Source organism: Lissotriton vulgaris, chromosome 6, assembly GCF_964263255.1.
Source record: "Lissotriton vulgaris chromosome 6, aLisVul1.2, whole genome shotgun sequence".
Classification (NCBI taxonomy): Eukaryota; Metazoa; Chordata; class Amphibia; order Caudata; family Salamandridae; genus Lissotriton; species Lissotriton vulgaris.
In genome coordinates, this window is record NC_141694.1 from 563,950,335 (window position 1) to 563,976,294 (window position 25,960).

The window sequence follows — 25,960 nt, forward strand, 5'->3', positions numbered from 1 at the left end:
AAAGTTGTGTCTCCGTGGGAGGGGACCACAGGAGCCCCGGGTTGTGGCTCTGTTCTTTGAACACAGTGTGTTAGGTCTATTCCTGTCGGGGGTCCAGATATTTGCACATTCACTGCTTTGTGAACAGGTGTAGGAGATTACCTGTTCCATACTCTAGGGCTCTTTTGAGTTGCACCACAGCTGGTTAGTACTTCGCCTCCCTTGCCCTTCGCCGGTGTCATAAAATTGATCGAATGATTTTTGTGTGAGCTGCTGATTTGGGCCTGATTTGATGAATTGATGCTGCCAAACAGCTCTGTGGGCCAGGTGGATCTTTGACCCTCTGCCTTTGGCGGTGGCGTTGGGTCCTGAAGTGTCATTTGGATGGTTATAGTTGGCTTCGTTTTCCCACTATATCTCAGGTGTGCCTAATCTACCCCGGCTGCATCCTTCTCCTTCACAAGTGGCGAGGTGTCAATCTGATTTTGTTTGTCGCTATCAAATGGAGTTGTTTGGACCTCTGTTTTTTTGGGGGTTCATCTATTCTTGTTGGATCATTATGCCCTGTAGCGGCAGCTTGTCTGTAGGTGTTAAACAGTAGGTAGAGGCCCAGATCTTGCTTGGTCCTGTGGATCTTATTACGGCCTTTTCGCTTCCTCTGTCTTTTCCCCTTGCCGGTGTGGTCTTCCATGTCCTGATCCGTTGGAGGTGGTGAAATGGACTTAGCTTTGCCTGCGAGGGGGACTTTTTGTTGGTCGATCATTAAACTGCCAATGTCCGATGTGTCCAGGGGTGAAGACGAGGCCATGACTACTGCCTCTCTCACCCCTGAATTTGCTGCTGCCTTAACCTTGTTTGCAAGACATGAGTAACCGTCACTATTACTTGAGGAGAATGGCTTTGTGTTTGTAATTTCTTTTAGTTATACTATCCATTTTTCCATCATGACTGGGAGCATGCTCAATTTCTCCATGATTGGTGAACAATCGCATCCTTGTTGTGGGAGGTCTGCGTCCACTTTAGCCCGTCTGATCAAGTTATTTAGATTTGTAATTTTCTCGGCCAGTGTGCTTGAGGCTGATTTGTATATCCATTTTGTTGGCTTGATAGATCTTTGTAGGATGTGCAGAGCTGTGGCCCATGCATTCTCCTGTTCGAAATCCTCCTTCTTCCCCTCATTTGGGCACGAAGATGGCCGCGGATGGCCGGGGGCATCTTTTCCATAGGAAGACAGCATTTTTTCCCATTCTTTTGATTCTAAAAAGGAGAGATCTCTCTCCATAGTGCGAACTTCCTCCGTGTTTGACAAAGGCATAGACCAGCACAATTAATGTTGTGAGCGCTGGGCAGGTTCTCTTCCTCTGTCCCCCCAAGATGGTGAGTGCTCTTGTGGTACAGATGGTTTGAGAGCAGATGTGACCGCTCCCCCCTCCGTCATGTTGATTGAACTGTCCTTTGTGCCAGGATTTGTCAGTGGATCAGTGTATTTGTACATTGGATTTGAGCTGAAGTGGGGGTTGGCAGCAGTGGTGGCTGCATAATCACTCATTGTCTCTCTGCCGGATTTTATTGAGGGATCAGTGTTTTTTCAGATAAAATTTGGTCTGATAGCAGTAATAGCTGCAGAGTCACTCCTGGACACTGGATGAGTTGGTATAGTCATAGTTTTGATATTCTCCAAAGTCGTGACTGTTAAGACCCCCAAGCTGCTCAGCGTGGATGTGTTAGAGTCTCCTCCCTCCTGTGGTGGTGTGAGCTCATCAAAATTGCTGGTGTCTGACGCTTGATTAGTTTGAGATTTACCTATCTCTATGTTGCCACCTGAGCTACCCTTGCAAATGGTCACTGTGGGGCTCAGAGGAATGGGTAGTCCCATGATTTTCATATTACTCGAAAAGACGGCTGACCCTGCATCTTTCAGAAAGACAAATTTTGTAGTTATTTTTGGTTGGATGCTGAATGGTTTATGGCCCACCAAGCCTGCTTGCTTCGTATGCAGATGGGACGTGCTGACTGTGGTGCTTCCAGATGCACTTGCCGACAGGTTTAATAACCGATCTGTGGGGCATATTACCAACAACTAGCGATAATTATCGCTATGTTGGTTTAGCGGCGATTTTTTTATCGCCGAGCTGCGGCGATTTTTATTGCTTAGGAACCTTGCTATTATCAAGGTATATCTCCTAAGCGATAAAAATCGACCGAAATGCATGAATATCGCTGAAAAGTCAGCGATATTCATGCATTACCGAGCTAATGCTCTTTGCCATGTTATCCACCTACCATTGGATAACATGGCTAAGAACTGCTCAGGGGCAGGTGTTACCTTTTGGAGATATTCGCGCTTAGCGCGAATATCTCCAAAAGTTGGTAATAGGAGTTAGCGATGTTAGCGACTGTTTCCAGTCGCTAACATCTTGGCACACCCACTTTGCATGTCATTAGTGATAAATATCACTGACATGCAAAGCGGGGCCCAAGATGGTCGCTATCTCCTACAGCTAGGTAATAGGGAGATAATTTTATCTCAGCTTTCTTGGCTTTTAAAGCCAAAAAACGGAGATAAACCCCCTTGATAATATGCCCCTGTGTCCGGGTTGATGTCTCCAGCTTTTCTCTCTGTTTTTTTTTCTTTTTTGGGGCTGTTGACCTCTGATTGCCTGATCACATCCTTTACATTGGCCAGAAATAAGAAAGAGCTAGGTGACCTGTCTTGGCCGTTCAAGATGACCGTGTGAGCAGGGTGGAAATTGCGGGTGGACCAAGCTTGCAGTGGAGCAGGAGAGCAGAAGAGCAGGAGAAGAGCAGGAGGAATGAGGTAGGGATGGAATTCGCAGTTGCTTGCCATGCCAGACCCTCACAGAGCCTTTAAGGTGATCACACTCTCTCTCTTTCTCTTTCTCCTACTTTTCACTTTCTTGTCACTTTCTTGTTGCTTTTCATTTTTCACGGGTCCTCACACGCTCTAGCGCTAGCACAAGTCTGTCAAAAGTCTGTCTCTAGTTAGAACTCAGTTCATGAACAGACACCCGAGCAGGCAGCTTGTGCTGCTGAAGCGGCCAGTCGGGGGGCCGAAAGAGAAGCGTTGGGGAACAGATGCGCAGCCACGCAGACAGAGCAGACAAAGCAACTTCGAGCTGCACACAGGCGAGCGAGCGAGCACAAGCCTACGGTGGCAGGTCACGCCCTAGCTCCAGCTCCAAGTCCAGCTCCTGCCGCTGAACTCACCGGCCTCCAGGTGATCCCCAAACCGCACCCTCCGGGTTGTTCTTAGTTGTTCTCGGCCCGGCACCGGGGACACGAAAGACAGGCCAGAGATGTAAAAGGCCACACCGCATCCGTTGCACATCTCCCTGTCACGGCGGCCACGCCGGTGTTCTGAGAATCATTGTATCCCCATGAGTGGCTGCCCCCCCTACGTCACGGGGTGCAGATTTAGACATATTGAGAGACAAAGGGGCAGAGAGCGCCCGCGGGGTCCTTGTGCCGACCGCGTTCACAGCCTCGAGCCGCCACCAGCCCGAGGCGGTGTACGAGGCTGAGTGTTATATTGTAAGTGCAGTTATAAAAGTATTGTAAGAGCATATATTAAACACTGGCCACCCCTTTATTTTAACTCCAATTATAAAACGTTTACCGTCCCTGACGAAGCGCTTTAGGCGGGCAGTGCTGCTCCGGGAACCCAAGGCCAGTTCATTGTTTATTGCCTCCAGAGCAGGACTGCCCCGCCTAAAGTGCCTCGTCAGGGACAGTAATCGTTTTATAATTGGAGTTAAAATACAGGGCTGGCGACTCCAACGTTATGAACGCGGTCGGCACAAGGACCCCGCGGGCGCTTTCTGCCCGAGACACGAGCCATGTCTCAACAGAGCATGCGCAAATGGCATTTGTTAGGGGGTACATGGAAAGATGGTGGGCGTGATGGCACGTCATCGGCACGTCATCGGGCCGCAATGTGCGCATGCGTGCGCTTGCGCAAAGCAGGAGGGTCCAGTGCCTCACGGGGGGCAGCGGATCATAGAACACCGGTTCCGCTGGTGCAATCTCCGGCCACAGTAAAAGGCCACTGCAGCTCCGAGGCGGCAGTGACCAGCAGCAAACGCCAAACTCCAGACTCCGGACTCCAAGCGTAGCTTAGCTCTACCTCCACGCTCATTCTACTCTCAGGAAGTGAGGAAAGGAGGATTCAACAACTCCCCAAACTATGGAAGCTCAGGTCATTTTTTATCTTTTTTTACCATCCATCACTACAAGAATATATCTGGTCCTGACAGTCAGTAAAACAAATTTACATCTGAATATCCCATTTAAATAGGGCACATGGTCGGATGGCTTACTTCAATGGCACAGAGGAAGTTTTACACTGACAGAGTACATATTAATTAAAGCTCCCTGGTTTCCGTTTTTACTGATTTTTACAGATAAATACAGACAGAAACCCATTTATTTTCTTGTCTGTATTTGTTTTTAAATGTGGATTAAAACGGAAATTGGGTGCTTTTTGAATGATTCTAAATACACTTTGCCATGACTGCCAGGAAAATAACTGTGTGGATTGATAGGCAAGTGGGTTCAAAAAAAGTAATTTTAGTAAAGAGACAAATAGCCTGATTCATCAACGACCCGTTTTGCGAGTCTATAATAGCGATTCATAAGGAATCGCTATTACAGGCTCGCAAAACAGGATTCATGTAGGAATCGCAAAAGAAAATGCGATTCCTACATATTCCTTATTTGCGATTAGCAAATTGCTAATCGCAAATAAGGAATAACTCCCCATTCATTCCTATGGGCCAAAAGGCCCATAGGAATGAATGGAGAGTATTCCTTATTTGCGATTAGCAATTTGCTAATCGCAAATAAGATTGCGATTTAAAGGGTGCCAGGGGTGTCCAAAGGACACCCTGTAGCACCCCTTAAATGCAAATTTAAACAGGTGTTGCGCACACACATGTCCAAAGGACATGTGTGTGTGCCACATGCAACTTAGAAAAATGCTTTTAAAAGCATTTTTCTAAGTTTTCGCTATTTACCACGAGGTTTGACCTCGCGGTAAATAGCAGGCCGAAATTGCGAATTCGCTATTTAAAAATGGATGATGAATTGCATTTAAGGAATCTCAAATAGAGATTCCTTAAATGTAATTCCTCGCAAAATAGCGGTTTCGCTATTACCGATTTTTGCATTTGGGTGATAAATCCCAAATGCAAAAATCGCACTCGCAAATGGCCAGATTCTCAGAATCTGGCCCTTTGCGAGCGCAATTCTGCATGATGAATCAGGCTATTAAACAGCAGTAGATATGCACAAGGCTGATACTGAAATGCGCATATTTTCCTATAAGTGCATTGATTTATCTTCTCTGAGTGTTCATATCACTGAAACCTGGCAGACATTCACAAAATGACTGCATATTTATTGGTTAAATACATGTGTAAATATAACAGTTTCAGCTTTTTTTTTCTTACAAAACCGATAATGTATAATGATAAATACAGATAAAGTTGACAAAAAATAATTATGGATAAATACAGATGGAAATATCCCAAAAATAAATACCATAAAACCTGGAGCACTAATTTTAATCCAATGTGCAGTATCATGGGTCCCTACAAGGCCAAGTACCCACTTTACTTAATAAATCGCATGTTCTCACATTTCAGATCTGTTTCATTTTAATTATTTATTTCCAGTCCTTTGCCATAGAGAGTCTCCATATTTGAAAAGGAAAAACATTAACTAATGGCTTGCACCTCCTGTGAAGGAAAGATCCACGAGTATGGTATAGTGAGAAGCTGCAAGGCGTCTTTACAATGCTGAATCTTTGACTGGTTTGCCTGCACCTAATTTTATTGCAGATTCATTTTATACCACTTTCTAACACTTTGCCATTGTGCTTCATGAAATTGTCGGCTAAAGAATTAATATCAATTGGCCTGATGGCTAATTATTTATAATTCATAGTATACAGTTAATAGAAATGTCGTATCCCACCACATTGCCCTTTTTGTCATGGAGGAAGTTATATTCCTAATATTTACTTACCAGCAAATGTGGGTTTCTAAATTTTGCTTGAGGAACGTGAATTGGAAGTGGCATTTGCAGAGTATGTTCTTGTATAACACAAAACTCACAAACGTAAATCAAACCATTTCTGATATTAAATCTTTCAGGAGCAATCCCGGGAAATTCCTGTATTATTCTTATTGCACAGTTGACATTAACTCATCTAAGAAAGTCATGCTTGTCCTGAAGTTGTCATGAAAGCATCCTACAGTAATCCACTCTCATCTTGAAGTTGTACTGAAATCATCCAGAACTAATCTGCACTCATTCTAAAGTTCTCATGAAATCATCCTAGAGTAATTGGTGCTCATCATAAAGTTGTCCTGGAATTATTCAGGAGTAATCACTTTCTAATCAAGTTGTCACTTAGTATTCCTGGAGCAGTAGGAGATCATCACACACTTTTAATTGAAGTCCCCAGGAACTAATCCTGGAGTAGTTTCTCTGATGACATTTAGACTCGTCTCACTTAAATATTTATGCCTATAGGCATATTTCAGGATGGCTTCGGATTACTTCCCCAGATAATTGCAGGCATAGCCTGGCTGAAGTCATCGGATGGCTTCAGAATGACTCCAGGATGATCTTCCTTTTTGACCTGGGCGCTGTATTTCCCAGGCTCCGCCTTTCAGCTTTCTGAAAGTGTGCACTTTTCTTCTTCCCCTGGAAAGACAATGTATCATTTTCTCCTTGACGTTCCTTGAAAAGGAGTGACAAATAGCCATGCAGGGTCCTCCCTCTCTGGCCTTCCTCAATTAAAATCAGGAAATCGGCCTCCTCCCTGCTTCTGCAGAGCTGGGAAAGAGCTGGCAGGAAGTGCACTCGAGCCACCAGGCCTGTGCCGGGCATCTGCCCTAAATCATATTCCACCCATTCTGCCCCTCCCTTTTGTGACTCTGGCGTCCCAGCAACTGTCACCTTCCTTTGCGTGTTGCAACTGAATGGGGAATAAGTCATGCCTGACTGACAAAGTTGCTATTCATTAAATTTTCCACAACAGGGAACAATGTGTGGGTTTTGGAAGTTTCAATTCATTTCAGGCATCTGCCAACTTAGATAGTGGTTATCTCTTTTTTGTTTAAATCCACCACTTTTTATTGGCGCAGGAGAAAAAATTGAAGTTTTATTTTCAAGAGTTTGACTAAATCAATCTAATTTCCTTGTCGGGACATGGGAGTGCTTCCTCTGTAATGCATGCATGATGATCTGGCCATTGGGCGCAGTGGTGGCTTATTCTTTTACTTTATGCAAATGAATTCTTCACCATTTTGCAACAGGAAGGATCACCTAACAGAGGAGATGCAGTGTACGGTGCCTGGAATCAGTTCAGAGCTCCACAGTCTATGCACGGCTGTATCGGGCCGGGTAGCCCCTTATTGGCTATAATAGTAGTGGTACCAGTTCCCACTACTATCTTGCCAGCACATGTTTATGCTCCCTCACATTCCATGTAATTCTGTTTCTGCCACTGTGTGCTCCTTCCCCTTCCCATCTCTGTTGATATTTGCTTTTTACGGCGGGTTTGAAGATTTTGCCCCCATTATTCTGCCACCAATTCTCAGCTCCTCTGTGTTAACCCCATCCTACTGTCCCACACTCTTCCCCTCCTCTCTACACAACCCCTCGTCACCTCGGCCTATGTGTCCTGAGCCAAGGAATAACACTGGGGTACTGGTTCACTCCACTGCACACATGGCCAAGCTGCTTAGCATCACATACACTTGCAAAGTGACGTCTCGCTGGGCTTATAACACACCTGACAACATCTTCCTTACCCTTGAGAGCAGTCCAGGAGAGGGCATCTGTAGAGCTCTTAAGTCCGAAGGAAGTGGTCACTGTTGACCCATTTCATTACTTAAATATGTGAGAAGCTCACACTTCTTTGCTTTGATAATAGTTATCTTAGTAAGGAAATTGACGCTACTCTACGAGCACTCACACACTACAGTTGTGATTGATTGAGTGCCAGAATAATGTGCTGCATGGCTAAATACTTATAAGGTCCCAACGGCGAGTCCAAATGCATTACAAATGCTGGTTATTTCTTTGTTATTCTTGCTGTCTAGTCTTCTCTGCAATGCTCTACCTATTAACATTCCTCCTGTTCCGTGGGTGTACAACACTCCAAACTTAAAAGTTTCTGGTTCCTACTTTGTCTCGAAACTCGTGCTAAATAATGAATCCTTATATAGCTTTATGTCTTTTTTCCGCTAAGGTATACGTTTTTGTATATGGTTTTCTGTGAATACTTTGGTTAAAGGTGCCATGCAAATAAACACATCAATATTGACTGGATCGTTTAATCAGATGTGTGCCTTTATTGCCATGTGCTCAAGCCCATGACTTTTCTAACACGCCTGACCCAACATTCACATAGTTAATTATTGTATACTATGCTACAGATATCATCAACGAATGACACTTAGACGAGACTAAAAGTTACATTGCCTTCTGGTGCATATTCGGAGCGAGTGTGAAAAGAAAAGCCTTCTGAGGTTTCTTAGCTGTAGTTTATTGTAAATCACATCTCCAACAAAGAGCAACATCCATAGTCTTCAAGTGCTCTCTAACTGACTTTAACAGAACTCTAACAAGAGAACTCTTTGAGTAGAAGTCCTACACATTCTATGACATCTCCACATATCTTACTTTTTCCACAATAAAATAACAATGATAGTAGAAAACACTACAAAATGACCATACAATGTCAGTAATAAGGTAATAAACATAACATACACAATTCACATAAAAAATCCAATAACTAGAACATAAGCAATATTACACATATAAGCTCATCACATAGTTAACATACATCACATAGAATGTCACTATCTAAAAATAATGTCTCAAGATATAATAATATATAGTCTAATGGTTCACATACTTTGCATTCTCAAGATATAATAATATATAGTCTTATGGTTCACATGCTTTGCATATATTACCTAAACTCCATGTAGTTCCATCATCCAATTTTACAACACTTCCTTTAATAACTTTAACCTGGAATGGTCCCAAATATTTACTCTCTCTCTTCTGAACCCACTCATTCTTATGAACTACTACCCAATCACCTGCTGGAATCCATATTTTCTTCACTCCTTTCTTAAAATGGTATGCTCTTTCCATTCTTTCTTGACCCCTTTTAACTCTCTCTTTGACTTCTGCACGATCAACCCAAATTTTGGCTTTCTTGCTCAACCACACATGACATTCTGACTCTCCAGGTTCTCTTCCTTTGAAAGATATGAACAGAGGTACACCAGTCGCTGAATGTGGACTAATCCTATGGGTCCACATCATTTTTCCTAACTCATATTTCCAGGACAACCCATTTGCAGGAGAAAGCTGGATGTTGTCCATTACAAGACAGTTTACTCTTTCCACTAGACCATTAGCTTGTGGTCTGAAAAGGGCGACTCTCTCATGTTTAATTCCCATTCTTTTCAAATACTCTTCTATTTCCCTGGAAACAAATTGCATTCCATTGTCAGACACCAATGACGCAGGAATTCCTTCCTCTAGAAAAACATATTAACTTCACTTATTGTCTTCACTACAAACCACTTAGAATGGTAATCTACCAATACAAGAATATATCTATCCTTGTACCCTAATCTACTTACAGGTCCAATTAAACCGATTGCCAATCTTTCCCACGGTCTATTTGGGAAGTCGGTACATACCAGAGGAGGTTGCCTCACAACTTTGGATTTGTCACTATTAGCACATATATAACAATCCTTCACTATATCCGCCACATCGCCATCCATTCCAGGCCACCAGAATGACTCTCTGACCCTACGCTTGGACATATTCCGTCCAGGATGCCCTTCATGAACAATATCTAGAACACGCTTGTGCATATTTCTAGGAGTAACAATCTGGTGTCCTCTCCTACTTTACCCTCACATATGCTTAACTCATCTCTTACCTTAAGAACTCACTTAATTCATGATCCCTGCTATCTTCGATATTCCAACCTTGAACAACTTTAGTTTCCATTCTCAATTACCCCGAATCTTGTTCTCTTGCTTCCTCCCATTCTTCAAAACACAAAGCCATTTCTCCACTGTTAATCACATCCACAGAATCACTGATTATTTTATCACAATCTCCTTCCAATGGCATTCTCAATAAAAAATCCGCAACCACATTTTGTGTACCCTTTACATATTCAACTTCAAAATTAAATTTGGTAACCGACAACAACCACCTATATAAGGGGGGTGTCACACCACCCTCCAACCCTCTCCTTCCTTTAAAAATATAGGTCAGAGGCTTATGGTCTGTTCGGGTCTTAAACGGCAAACCCCACACTTACAACTTAAAGTGGTTGATCGCCAAGCAACAAGCTAAAGCCTCCCTTTCGATTACAAAATACGAACGTTCAGCACCTTGCAACCTTCTGGATCCCAAACCAATAATACGTTCCTCACAATTTATTATTTGTGACAACACTGCCCTAATTCCTACACCACTAGCATCTGTGGTCAAATATGTCCTTCCTGTAATCTCAAACCGGCCCAAAAATGGTGCACCTGATATTGGTTTTTTAACAGATTCAAACGCTCTTTTACTATTTCCATTCAAATGCCACATTCTTTTTCATTATCACTCTCAAAGGTTCCACAAGTTCAGTAAAATTTTCAATGTACTTAGCACAATATTCTACTAACCCTAAGAATGACCTAAGTTTGTCTTTATCCGATGGTTCAGGAGCCATAGTAACAGCTTTTATAATCCTTTTCTTAGGTCTTATTCCACTAGCAGTAACCTCATGACCTAGATAATGCACTCGTTCTTTTCTCACTTGGCATTTCTCCATATATATCGCTAACCCATGTTTTTCTAACCTTTTCATCACTTCTTCAAACATTTAAATTACAATTAAAATGTCATCTTGAAAACACTAAACTTTTTCTAAATCTCCCCCAAAAATTTCCATTACATTTTGAAAAATGGCTGATGCCGATGCCAGTCTAAAAGGCATCCTCTTATATCTAAACGCACCTACAATAGTTGCCAATGAAGTCAGATCTCTTGATTCCTTACACAAATTGATTTGATGATACGCAGCTGACATATCAAGAACATAAAATACAGTTCCTCCTCCCATAGTGGATAACATCTCAGATATATTGGGGAGAGGTTGCCTATCCACCCACAAATTCCTGTTTAAGTCACGTAAATCAATGAAAAGATGAGTTTTCCCACCATCCTTTGGAGCAATTACAATGGGAGCCAACCATTCTGATGCATAGATAGGCTCAATGATGTCTTGTTTCAACATATTCACAATTTCTTGGCACAATGGTTCTAGCATCAAATTTAGAACATTCCTTGTCTTATGTACCACAGCCTTTGCATTCTCTTTTAAAATTATTTAGTGTGAGTACCTTTTTAATAAACCTAAATTGGAGTTAAAAACCTTAGGATATTTACTCATTAACTCAACACAATCTGCCACTTCTCTCACATACGCTCTTTCTAAAACCATTACAGGTTCGTTGGCATTAGGATCTATTATGATATTCAGATCTTTCTGATGACGCCATCCTAAAAGATCAGAACCAAAATTAGTAATGTAAACTCTACCTTTGACAGCTTCTACCTTGAACCTTATAGTCATCCAACACATCCCTCTGATCTCAATTCTTTTTCCCGCATACCCTACAGCTCAAATATCTGAATTGCACAAGGGCGGACCATCTCCTTTAGACCAATTTTGAATATAAGATGCATCTGAAATAAGTGTATACAGACTTCCAGAATATGCTAATACTTTTATCTTCTTCCCCTCAAAGGAAATATTACAATGAGGTTTCTCTAATGTATCTTCACTCTCCATTTTTACCTCTGAATCTAATTTGATCATTTCTACAGTACTATTCTCAAAACATTCTGTAAAACCATTAATTGTTAACACAATTTCATCCACATTTTCACATGTATCATCAATTTCTTGTACTCTATTTTTCTCTGGCATTTTTGTACGACATATTTTCACAAAATGTGCTCTTTTAACACAGTTTCTGCAGAGTGTACTTCTAGCCATACGTCTAAAGGCTCGATGCAATGTGTTCTGGAGACCCAAGCGAAAACATTTTATATCTCTAACTGGAAAATGTATGTTTTCCATTTGTGATCCCTTTGAATCATTCTTAGTTTTAACATCTATTTTTTTATTCTCAGGTTTCCTTTCAATAACTTCCACCTTTTCACTTTTCGTAATAGTTGAATTTTCCATTTCCTTAATCCATAACACAGTTTGTTCCATTCCTTTAGCTATACGAACAGCCTCATCTAAGGTATATTCCTTCATCAACAATTTCTCTTTTATCTTTTTATTACTGGTGCATAGTATTTTTGTAAATACGGTACATCTCTGCGTTTAAAAAATGTCTGAGTGCTGCATTATCAATTCTGGAGGAGCTCCACAGTCCGACAATTTATTGTAAATATCTTCCATAATGTTTCAGTTCCTATTTTCCGGCATTAGGATTCTAACACTCCACTCATGAAAATTCATGATTTCCTAAAGAAGAGATAAAGGATTGATGTTTTGACCTCTGCATACTGTTCACTCTCATGCCATAAGTAAAGGTTACTTAACGCTTTTTGTATTGTAGCCGATAAAATAAGGGGCAGATTTACGACTTCTGGCGCATCTCTGCTAATCAGCAGAGATGCGCCAGAAGAGTTGCGACACATCTGCCCACCCGTGCGCCACCACTGATGCGCCGCATTTATAATGCGGGCCCCCGTGGCGCTCGGATGGGCGTGACGCATCCCCGGCAGAAATGCGGCACATTGCTGGAGTTGCATCGCAAGCGTGACGCAGCTCCAGTATGGCTCGGGGGTGCCCTATCTCTAACATGATGCATCAATCCTTACACCTGCTTCAAGCAGGCGCAGGGTTTTGATGCAGCATGGCCCTTAAAGTGACTGAGTGAAATCTTGTAGATTTCACTCAGCCACTTTTACGAGGCATTCCTGCCCCGGAACGCCCCCCCCCTTGCGTCCGAACGCCTACATGTGGCGCAGGGCTTTACAACATGACGCATCTCCCAGATGCGTCACGTTGTAGGTACTCCGCACCATGGTGCTGGATTTGCGCCACCGCTGAGTCACAAAAGTGACGCAACAGCAGCGTAAAAGAGGCGCAAGGGGCTTGTAAATCTGCCCCTAAGTCTTCATTAGTGGAATAACTGGCGTGAACTTTTAGGCTGTTCAAATGATCTATACTTGGATCTAAAGATGAAAGATCTTCAAAGTCCTTGTTAGTAGTGAACAATTCAGTAACTCTGCTTAAAATTCGAAGTCATGCAGCCAGTGCTCATTTAGTACCTTTACTACCTAACTGTGGCTTCATTAGAACACACATGCATGGTTTCAAGTGCAACCTAAGTGGAGTCTGAATATACATTTGACTGGACTTCCTCTTTGCTCATGGTGCTCAAAACGTGTAGCATATTAGAAGAGGACCTGGTCTACAAGTTCTTCATTGCAGAATCCCTATTACTTTTTTGCTGTAAACTAATAATAGGAGTCCTGGCATTCTGCTGGGACTAGTCTCCAGTTAAAATAGCACTTTGCCAACTCTCACTTCATAATACCTGTGATTGATGCTGCAGGGATACCCTGTGCAATGGAGATGCAGCAGAACTGGATTGTCACAGGAGTTTTACGTGTGAAGGGCACAGATTTGGTAGAATCACTGTTACCCAAACCTTGTGCCTATGCACAATTGTGGTGCCACAATTTTAATGAGTGTTCCGTGGCGTATGTGAGGACTTGAATTCAAAGGAATAGCAAAAACATTTACAAATTTCAGATTAATAGATTACTAGGATACCCTGTACAACGGATTCATACAAATGATACAATTGAATACTTTGATTAGTGAGGAGGTTGATGCATTGTGGGCATGAATGGAACTGTCTGAATATGTTGTAAGAAGACAAAATGTATTAAGTCAAGGTAGGGAAAGTTAACATAGATGTCTGAATAGCAGTCTCACTAAGGTAATGTCATGAAAAATACTTATAAACCAACACCTTGCAACATGGCACTATGATAAAAAAATGATAAATTATTTCCTGACGCATTTTTTACAAAGATTAGAAGGTTCCTCCCAAAAAATGTTAGTTTTGTTCTTACCTTGAATGTCATCATTGAAAGTGCAGTAACGATTGCGATATTTGTTAAGAAGTCGGAAAGCATTTGCATTAGCAAAATCTTCGAACTGAATAAGACAATTCATGCCATATCTGCAGAAAAAAAGATATCAAGTGAACATGTTTGTCATTAAAAAAGATTTTTTGTTCAATCTATAGTTTAGTTTATTTTTAGATAAAGGGCATGATTACGATGCTGGTCGGACCGACCGTCAGACCGCTGCAGCCGCGATACGATTCTGACCGTGAAGGCTGGGAAAGTTCCCACACCTGTATTACGATGCAACTGCTGCTACCACGGCAGTCTCATCTACAGTGGTGGACATGCCCCTGAATATATTGCAGCAAGTGTGTATAAAATCACAAGAAATGTGATAAGTACACACATGTATGACAGATGTGGGCATAAGCCTTATTTACCATGTACCCTATTGCTGGAGTGCGGCGATCTGTGTGGATATCAGGAGAAAGGCATCCACGCCAGTGACTGTCAGGGAGAAGCTGATTTGGGTGAGTATGCACCTGAAATCCATCCTTTTTGATGACTCGAGACAGATGGTCAGACTGCCACGGTCGGGTTGTGGAAACACACAACGTAATCCGGATAGTGGTTGTAGATCCCTGTACTGCCCTAAGGTTGCTGTTTTTCTCCCACCACCATCTTGGCAGTCGAAGAATGGCTGTTGGAGTCGGCGGTCTTTCAGAGGTCGGTCAGAGTACAGGAGGCATACATCATAATCTGGCTGTCAGACTGAGTGCTTCCGACAAGACCGCAGTGGTCCAACTGTCTCCGACAGAAACACAGAAGCTAGTCCGACCACCATCGTAGTTAGGCCCATAATCTCATAAAACACACAAAGATAAAAACATACAAATATGTTAAATCCATACACAGTGGGTCATTCAACTATTTAGAGGCCCATAGGAATGAATGGGAATTACCGAAACGGCAAATACCGATTCGGTAAATCCCAAATCGTGCCGATTCGGTAATACTTACCAAATTTTTAGCTACATAGCATTTACCGATTCTAAAATACCGAATCAGTAAAATTCGGTATTCTAGAATCTGTAAATGTAGTTTACCTACATCTGACCCATAGAGTTGCCAATGCACATAAGATATTGTAGAGCAGTAATATGGGCCCTAATATTCTGTGCAAGGAAAATTGTTTTTACATAGTATTTCCTTAAACCTTCATAAAAGCTACAGAATAAAATTAAGTGTTGTGTGCTTTGTTTCAAAATTCCATCAAATGGACAAGAGATCACATCCATAGGCTGTTGCTTCATAACAGGGAAAGCAACTAAATATGCGCTATGCTCAAGTGCAGCCTAAACAAAACGACGCTGAATATTAGTCACCCAAGACAAGAATGGTTGGCATCCCTCCTGAGAAAAGTTCGAAATGTAAGAAACAACCAAGGATTTCTTTTAATTCTGTACGGGCTCCTTTTTTTCATCTACTACTTCAGGATGCCACCTAAATTTCACTCTTGTTAAGAGCTACAATACTATGTGGGTCGTGGGCAAATTAAACAGTAGTTTAAAAGTTTCATGAATGAAGGCTAAGCAATCTAAAATAGTTGATTTGGTAAAACGCGTTTCAACTTTTGCCAAGATGCAGTACAAAAGCTTTATAGGCTTCAACAAGAGTGGGTCTTCCAGGTAAGTTAATCCAACCTCCTTTAGGACAATAGAAGTTGTTACGAAGGCTGGAATACATAACAGACACCTAAGAAAGGCGATCTCCTCAACCTGAAGGGAGCTGCTGGGTGTATGACTCCAAAGCCCACTACCGAGCATTGCAGTCAACAGCGCTCTTGCCTTGTATATAGTAGTCAATGCTTTGGCTGGGTGACTGCCAAGTTTGAGGGAAACCGTAAAGACTCCTTCACATACTCGGTTAATTTTTGAAAAGGCATTTTGTATCCGTTGGGACCATGAACCATATTTAAAGAATAAGATTCCCAAATAACTAAATTAATTCATTTTCTCAATTGGTGAACCCCCAATATAAACATGACACTTTGCATTTTATTCCCACAGACCATTGCATAGGTTTTTGATTATTAATATGAATTTTCCTGGCCTTCATAAAATCACCAAATGAGTCTATCAGTCCCTGCAACCCGGCAGGAGTCCTAGACAACAACACAGAATTGTGGGCTAACAACAACATGGGGACTGATCAGCCGGCGATGAAGGGCTTATCAGCCCACAGAGCCTGATGGGCATCATCAACCCCATTTAAAAAAAGAGAGAAAAAGGTGCCAAAACGCAACCATGTCTAATTCCCATCTTGCTTTTAAATTAATGGTAACTTACCCCATTAGGGCTGTAAGAACCCTTGGCAGACAGGTTCTCATACAACCGTGATAAGAAACTATTCACAGGGGCACTGAGAGAAAACAAGACAGACCTGAGGATCGCATGGTCCACCAAGTCAAAGGCTCTGCTGAGGTCAGCAAATCAAGATCCACACAGTGCTCCACAGTCCCCAACCCCATCCTGAATCCATACTGGGTTTCCGATAGAATTAAGTTACCTGTTGCCCACTCCTCTAATCTCTGCAGAAGAACCCTACCCATCAATGTAAGCGACACATCCAGGAGGGAGATGGGATGATAGCATTTAGAGTCAGATTTGTCAATTTTCTTAAAAATAGGTACTATTATTAAATTGGCCCATCTACATGGAATCCTGCCCTTAGCAGCCGCAATAATCACTCGGGTCAAAATGGGACCTAAATATTCCCCCGATGTTCTGAAGGCATCAACCAGAACTCCATCAGGGTGGGTGCCTTGCTCCCGGCACTATGTTCTAAGGCAAAGAGAACCTCATACAGAGAAATATCCAAAGGACTATGACATGAATGGTTCAAGTGCTCACCCTCGATCTGGAGCACATTATCCTTATGCCTGAGAAACGATCGACCCATGCTTGATGAGAAACAAATGAGGTAAATACGGGTACTGTATCGCTTTCCAAAAGAGGCTTAACCGTGCTCCAAAACAAGGTGACATCATTTGTCTTGGCCACTTGGGCCTAATTTGACCAGGCCTTCACTCTAAGCACCTTTTTTCCTGGAAGTCATTATTACATTTGAATTCTTTCTTAGTTGTGTAATAGCTGAATGGTCCCTGGAGAAACCTTTTTTTTAACAGTTATAAGTAATCTCTAAGGTAGGCCTTGAAAACCCATAGGCCAAGGTGTATGGTATTTAAAAACCAGGGCATGTACATTTAATGTTACCCATGTCCTTGCAGTGAAAAAACTCTGAAGCATTTTTTTTATTATACCCCTCCTGGACATGTGAAGAATCAAAGGAAAGAGTGCCCTCCTGTCTGAAGAATCTGAAGGAACACTGGACCTGCTTGCCTTGAACCCAGTACACCAGAGGTGACGCCAAATGTCAGTTGGCTAACCTCCTGGTTGATCTAGAGGGACACAAAAAGTTTCAATAGGACCTTTCTCTGTAACTGCTCAACCGAACAGTACCAATTGCACCTGGCCTGGACCCTGCTGTTGACCTACGTCGGAGTGAATACTAGCCCCCAAGTGGTGCCCCTCATGTGTGGACCCTTGGCTGGTATTGGTGTGTACTCTTTCTGTCCCAAACTGCAAGATCGGGGACGTAGAAAATGTTCACCTGAATAACTGACAGAGACTGGGTCTCAATTGAAGCAGCAGCCATTGATGTTGAATCACCGGTTGGCCTCAGCTTGTTAGTTTGGCATACTGAAGGACGTCTTAATTCCAGCAAACGTTTCTAATACCAAGTGTAAAAGGCTTCACTGAGACAAAGGCTGAATCAAAGTCAATCGAAGTCGAAACCTTACCGGGCAAAGAATCCAGACTTCCTCCACTTGGAGCTTTCCCAACTTCATCGATGACCACAATAGACCCTGTCATGATTCAGCTCTGCTTTGGATCCAGCTTGTAGTTTGACACGCCGGCGACTTTCCAACGATCACTTTTTCTTCTTAAAGGTTTATAAGTAAAAAGGTACACTTTCCACTGGAATGAACCTGGTCGGCCTTAACTTTGACCCGGTCTAGCGCAACCGATAACTGTGATAGACGCTCTGTGCTTTTTGGCACTATTCTGAATTCACACTGCAAAAATTCATATCTCTTCTTACTGGGTGTTTTTTGTCATTTTGGTGTCATTTTATTTCTTGAAATATTGTCTATTTTTCAAATTGCTTTGGAATTTTTTTAATGTGTTTTCATGGTATTACTGTTTGAGTACTGCAAAGATACTTTACCCTTTACCTCTAAGTTAAGCTTGACTGCTTTGGGCCAAGCTACCATAGGATTGATCACAGGTTTATTTAGTGACTTTGGTGGTTCACCGTGACAGGGATTGGGATTATTATTTGAAGTGGGTCCTTAACCCCTTGATCTAATAGTCCAATTTTTTACAGTATTTTTGTTGCATAATATCCTACTGATGTTTTAAATGTTATGTGCTGACCTTTTTCTGCAGTGACAAAATGTTTTCTTGCCTAAGGTCTTATAAACACAGTTATTGTTAAATGTTCAAATCTTGTTGCAGAGTTTGATACCTTTTCCCAATTTTTGCACAGCCAGTCTTCATTCACGTATTCATGTAATATGATATATTTCATTAAGGCAACCACCTAACTAGGAGCCTAGATGTTTCTGATGAGCGAATGATGGTCATCTTTGCGACTGATTTTTTAAATTAAATTATTTTCAGAGGAATAAAACCTGCTATGTGCCAGTGTGCATCTTGTAACCAGCTCCTTGGCCTGAATTGGGAAAGTGATTAGAGCACCCTGGGCAAATGCTGAAATTCACAAAATAGAATTGTTTCAAACTGCAAAACGTTTTTTCCAATTATATTACCACGATTTTAGGAGTCTGTAATCTTTTACCGGCTCCCAGTATACTCTCTCTTAATTTGTTTCACATTGTTTGTGTTACCCGGTGCATCCCCTTTTCTTCTTGCAGGTTTAAGGCTAGATTTCAGAGAAGATACAGACAGTGATACCTTTGTCAGCCTTTCATTCACCTCTATAGATAATTGAATTTAGCTCCTGGTAAAGTTCAAGAACATGAATTGTACAAAAATTGTTTCCAATGATGGAAAAGGATAACAGAAGATGAAGTCGTTAAAATTGAGGGAAATTATTCCCACTACGTAGTGCGACAGATGGGGCGCGAGAATGTGCCCTGAGGTATACCTTTGGTATGAGCTGTGTGCTGGGTGGTGCACTGCATCTGATCGTACACATCAATGGACGACATGCCGCTGAATTAATTAATTTATATATAAGGGAAGGAGTGCATTCTCAATACACGTTTTCTGCTTCACAATTCACCGTCCCAAAGGGAGTTTGCACCCCATGGATGAGTTCAACAGTTTGAAATTCTGCACTACGGAGACAGTGAATAACTGGAGTGGATTCTATGATATGAAATACTGTACATTTGACATTTGAACATAAGCAGCCTTTTACAAGTAACTATATCAGGAACTCATTCCAAAATGAATCTCATGCAAAATAATCAGTAAGAAAAATGAGGCTTTTGGTTGAGGGGGTGAAAACCTTTCTTGAGCAACAACAACAATCCCTGTCAGGGCGAACCACAAAGGTCACTCAATCAACCTGTGCTTAACCCTCCAATAGCTTGGCACAAAGCAGTCAAGCTTAACTTAGAGGCAATGTGTAAAGTATTAATGCAGCACACAAACAGAAATAAAGTGAAAACACAACATAAGAAAAATCCCACACCAATTTAGAAAAATAGAGTAAAATCCAATAAATATGACGACAATCCAATCAGTAGAATCAGAAATTGCAATTTAAACGATTTATGTAAGAATATCATCCAAAAGCATGCAATTGTCTGAGCATGCTAAACTGGGGCTAAGTCACAAGTTCAGGCCGTTAGCTATGGAGGGCGGGCTGGATACAGGGACTAGGTTAGTCCCGCTGAAAAAGTTACCTTCTCACTTCTCAAAGTCAGGTTCAGTGTCCAGTTAGTAGGTAGAGAAATTCATATGGAACAGAGAGAGTGTTGCGGATGGTTGCCGCTTTAGACCGAAGAACAGACCGGGTGTCATGGACAATCATCGTTATAGTGTGAAGATGCCGTTTGGCGCTTAAGATGGTCATTGCAGCAACGTCACATTGGCAGTCACAGCGGGCTGTCGATGCTGTAGAGCGACATGCAGATCTCGCATTGCTGGTCGTTGCTGGCGGTTGCTGTAATGCGATTAGTTGGGGCCACTGGAGCTTCGCATTGGCAATTGTCACGGGCGGCAAGATATTGGTGTGAATGGGCCACTTCACAATTGCAAAGAGCCCAAAACATCATGATTTCTCCTTGTTTTTATGGGAGGAGTTCAACTGATGCCAGGCAAGGGCCCAAAACCCGAGGATCAGCCACTTCCTCCAGCAGAGCCCAACAGGACTTAGGCAGGTCCAGTTGAAGGTCCAGGGAGGTCTGTTGTAGCAGGTCAGTTAGGAAGTTACAGTGCAACCTCTAGACCTTGTTGTGTCCCAGTAGCTCATAACAGAAGATCAGCCATCTGACCGTTGAATTCCCTCTGCCTGTGATGAAGGGAGCAGGCCCAATCTTCCTTCTCAGAGAGCAGGGCTGGCCTCAAGCAGCAAGGCAGTCCTCTGATAGCAGGGCAGTACTCCTTTTGCATTATCCACAGGTCTATGAGTGCACTCAAGAGCTTGTCTGAATGCCCAATATTTACACCTGGTGCTAGCTTTAAAGGTGGGGAAACTTCTAGACTTCTTCCGCACAACTGTTTTTGGAATTTCCTACCCTCCCTTGCCCAGACTCTAATGGGCCGGAGTGACAATAGGCTGGTATCAAGTTATTTGTGAGTGTGCTGGAGGCAGCCCCTATTAAATGTAATTGGGGCAGGATACAGCTATGCCCATCCCATCCTGGCAGGATGGCCCATCCTGCCAACTCTAGTCCCACTTTGTCTCACTATTTAGGAGGAATACACACTGGGCCAACTGCCAACTACACCTAGTCATGTGATCCAAGACACAGTCTGCAGGCACCAAATGGTTATGAAAAGAAATTGCCATCTTTCTAAAAGTGGCATTTTCAGAATTGTGACTTAAAATCCAAGTTTCCCATTAAAGAAGATTTTAAAAGGTCTTTCGGATAGGTGCGACAGGAATGGATTAACTTCCCTCCAATACCCTTGCAGGGAAGTTACTGCAGGCCTGTCACACCTATCCAAAAGACCTTTTTGGTCCACTATCGAAGTGTGTTTCTTGGGCTTGTACTCGCATCCGAAGAAAGCTATGGTACTGCGCCGCTTCACTGATCTCTCCCTAATTTTGGCCAAAAGAATTCTCACACATCGTTGAAAATCCCATTCAGCACCGATAGAGTGAGCATGGGTGGGGTAAGTAATACATTGGGTCACGGCAGAAAGGGAGACCCTACAGCGGGAGGAATATAGAGGGCTTCGAAAGAAGCCCATCTCGATGGAGTGGGCCCACCTACAAGAACACTTTAAAGTTTATTCCACTGACGATTAGCGTATGCACGAGCCACCCGTTCATACCAGACCACCACACATTGAGATGTTAGCAAATGAAGACTCGCCTTGGGCCATTGGCCCCCTACATAGTCATCGCCCCTCCAAGTGAAGTGTACATGCCAGCCCAACCAGACCACACAAGCAAGTATATGATGGGAGGTGGAAAGGGGTTGATCACTTTGCACCAAGATTCTAACACACGTCATATCTTTACTATTATAATTACAGCTGTCTCATATCCATGTCTATTTATAAGCCATGTCTACTGTATTCAATACCTGAAAAGACTCAAAATAACATGTACAGTAGGATGTTCAAGATGTATGTCTTATTGATCAAGAGATGTAGTAATGCTACTGAATGTGTGAACAGTACTGTAAAACCAATAAAAACATATTTAAAAAAAAAGATTTTAAATAACAATCCCTTAGACACCACACCAAACATTACATTTCTACCTACAATCAAAAATGATCATTTAGTAAATGTAATAAGGCAACCCAAAGTTATCCAAAAGGAGAGATAGGCCAGTAGTGAAAAACAAATCTAGGAGTTTTTTACTACCAGGGCATATATAAAACTTTAATATACATGTCCCACAGACGCCGCCGCCAAGGAACTCCACAGGTGGATTACCAGCTGCGCTAACACACTGGTTCCCCCTCCGGCAGTCTTCCAAGATACGCCCCACAAAAGCCACCTGGTTCACCACCAAATTCCTAGAGACTAGATGCGCCTGCAGGCGACTCGAGAAAACATGGAGGAACCAGAAGACAAACGAAGCCCTCATCAACCACAAGAACGCCATGAAGAACTACCACCAACTAATAAGGGACACCAAATGAACCTTCATCAGGGAAAAAATAAACGCCAACGCAGTGAACTCTAGTGAACTTTTCAACGTAATTAAATGTCTCACCAAACCATCATGTGAAGCCACTGACATCACACCCACCCAAGATCTGTGCAACAAGCTCAGCATCTTCTTCCACCAGAAGATTATGACCCTTTATGACAACTACGGCCTTTGCCCCTACAATCACGACCAGCGCCAACCCAACACTCTCTACATGGAGTACCGCTTCAGTCGAACTAATCACCACCATCATGAAGAAGACCCACTAGGGCGCCCCCACGGACATCTGCCCCCCTGCACATCTTCCACAGAGCCGTCATGGAGGCCCCTCCTAAAAAACCATGGGCGGACCCAACCGACCTCAGGAACTACAGACACATCTCCCCCCTTCCTTTCGCGTCCAAAGTCTCAGATTGAATCGTGAACACACATCTGACAACCTTCATCGAAGAACAACATACTGGACCCCTACCAATCTGGTTTCCGCAGCAACCGCAGCACAGAGACAGCCCTAATCGCGGCCACCAATGACATCCGCATGCTGCTCGATCAGGGACACACTGCAGCCCTCATCCTCCTCGACCTCTCTGCAGCCTTCGACACCGTCTCACATCGCACACTAACCACCAGACTCCACAACACGGGAATTCGCAGAGACGCCCTCAACTGGATCCGATCCTTCCTCTCCAGCAGAACACAGAGGGTCATGCTCCCCCTTTTCCTCTCCAAACCCACCGACATCATCTGCGGGGTCCCCCAGGGATCCTCTCTAAGCCCGACCCTATTCAACATCTACATGGCCCCCATCGCCGCCATAGTCAAACAGCACAGACTCAGCGTCATATCCTACGTCAACGACACCCAGCTCATCCTCTCCCTCACCAGCAACCCCGAAGACACCATAATGAGCTTCCAGGAGGGACTGAGTGGAGTAGCCACCTGGATGAAGGACAGTTGCCTCAAACTCAACTCCGAAAAGACCGAGGTTCTCATCTTCGGACCCAGCCCCTCAGCCTGGGATGACTCCTGGTGGCCTCCCGCCCTCGGCCCCCCCTCCGACCCCAAAAGACCACGCTTGGAACCTCGGCATAATCCTCGACTCCTCAATCTCCATGAACCGCCAAATCAATGCTATTGCCGCCGCCAGTTTCAATTGCCTCCGAACCCTACAAAAGACTTTTAAATGGATCCCCTCAGACTGCCGAAAGACCGTCACACATGCACTCATCACCAGCAGGCTCAACTACGGCAACTCCCTCAACACCAGAATCAACAAATCACTACTTCACAAACTTTAAATCATCCTAAACGCCGCCGCCAGGCTCGTCCTAGGACTACCACGCCGGGAACACATGACGCCGCACCTACGAGACCTTCACTGGCTCGCCATTGAGAAGAGGGTCACCTACAAACTACTCACGCACACGTAAAAATCCCGGAACAACATCTGACCCAAATATCTCAACTACAGAATGAGTTTCCACAAACCCAAGAGGAACCTTCGCTCTTCCGACCTCGCCCTGGCAGAGGTCCCCGCATCCACCGAAGCAAAGCCGGAGGAAGAGCTTTCTCCTACACCGCCGCCACAGCATGGAACGCTCTCCCTTTTGAAATAAGACGCTCGACTACCCTACTCACCTTCAGACGGGCACTCAAGACCTGGCTTTTCAACTGATCAGAGCTGCTAGACCTGCCCCTTTCCCAGCGCCTTGAGACCCTCGTGGGTGAGTAGCGTGCTTCACCAGCCCCTGATTGATTGATTGATTGATTGATTGACTTTTTAAATACAATGCACTTTATATGATGTTTATGGTCTACCCTAGGAGTGACCTATATGGATTTAAAAGGATGGTTTAGGCCTGGAGAAGGGCTTATTTTGCCAGGTCAAAATGGTGGTTCAAAACTGCAATACAGGCTGCAGTGGCATGTCTGAGACATGCTGTAAGTGGCTAATCAGTGGCTGGCACAATGCATGCTGCAGGACTACTAGTAAGATTACATTTACAGGCCCTCTGTACATATAATACCACTTTACTAGGGACTTAAAAGTATATTAACTGTAGTAATTGGGTGTAAGCCAATTTTACCGGGGCAGATTCACAGAACTAATCTGAGACAAAATCCTGAACTTAGTACTTTTGGTATTCACAGAAGGCACTTATGATTTATGGTATTCAAAGAATGCACTAATGACTCCTAACTTTACGTCCGCACTTGGGCCGGAATTTCTGCACCCGGAGCATACTCTCCGCACCCGGACCGTACTCTCCGCACCCGGGCCGTACTCTCCCGCTAGGGCCGTACTCTCCGGCTTGAGCTGGAATCTCTGGCTGGGGCCGGATAAAGTGTAATCAATGGACCGGATTGCAATTTTTATAAAAAGGAACATTAGGAATGTGTGATAAATGGTAGAGAAGGTCATGAAAAACAGTTTGGGCAGGGAAAAGTGTACGGCCAGACACTACATCATAACCTCAGAAATGTTTTCTCCTTTGCATCATGATACATGCAGTGCACAATTTGCGCTCCCCTCAGTGTTGATTGTTTAGTCAACACTGTTTTGTTATTTATTTCTATTACAAATAATGTTGATCCTTTACACTATTTAAAAACTTTGATTTTGTTTCTGTAGTCGTCAGCCAGGTAGTGATTCTTTCACACAAACACTATCCATGCTGTCCCCTAATCTCTGTAGCACAACTTTGGCACTAATAGGTTAACGTAGGCATTATCCTTGCATTTTTTATTTCACAGAGGCAAACCCCATGCACTCATGCAATCACCGAGACACTACCCCTGCACTTATGCAATCACCAATGCTCTACTCATGTACTCATGCAATCACTCAGGCGCTACTGTTCAACACATTCATTCACCTCTAATACTACTTCTGCATTCCTTAATTCAGTGATACACTACTAATGCACTCATCCAATGGCCCAGGCATTTATGTTGCAGTCTTCCTTTTATTCAGGCGCTACCCATGTACACATCTAAGCAACCAGACATTAGCCATGCACTAATAAAGTCACTTAGGGACTACCTACGCACTCAACCAATCACTCAGACTCTACCCCTGCACTTTTGCAATCACCCAGGTACTGCCCATGTACTTATGCAATCACTCAGGCATAGTTACTGCTGCTGTTCCTATTCTGTTGTATTTAGCACCATTTTCCTAGCAGAAAATAGATCCTCTGGTTAATTTTAAACACAAGGCTGCATTGTGCACTAAGAAAATACCGCAAAATGCAGGGTTAATCTTCTCACTTAATACTGCATAATTTTGCTGTAATTCTGGGTAATCACGGTACAGCAAATTACACGA

The 25,960-nt window shown here is 43.1% G+C and overlaps 1 protein-coding gene across 1 annotated transcript in view; it reads right to left on the bottom strand.

Moving 5' to 3' along the window:
• The window catches only part of ME1 (malic enzyme 1), a 1,313,190-nt gene that overhangs the window by 432,953 nt on the left and 854,277 nt on the right, over positions 1-25,960 (bottom strand). Inside the window, exon 7 of the mRNA XM_086926558.1 lies at positions 14,209-14,318. Coding sequence (XP_086782684.1) covers positions 14,209-14,318 — 110 coding nt within the window. The remainder of the gene's footprint in view (positions 1-14,208; positions 14,319-25,960) is intronic.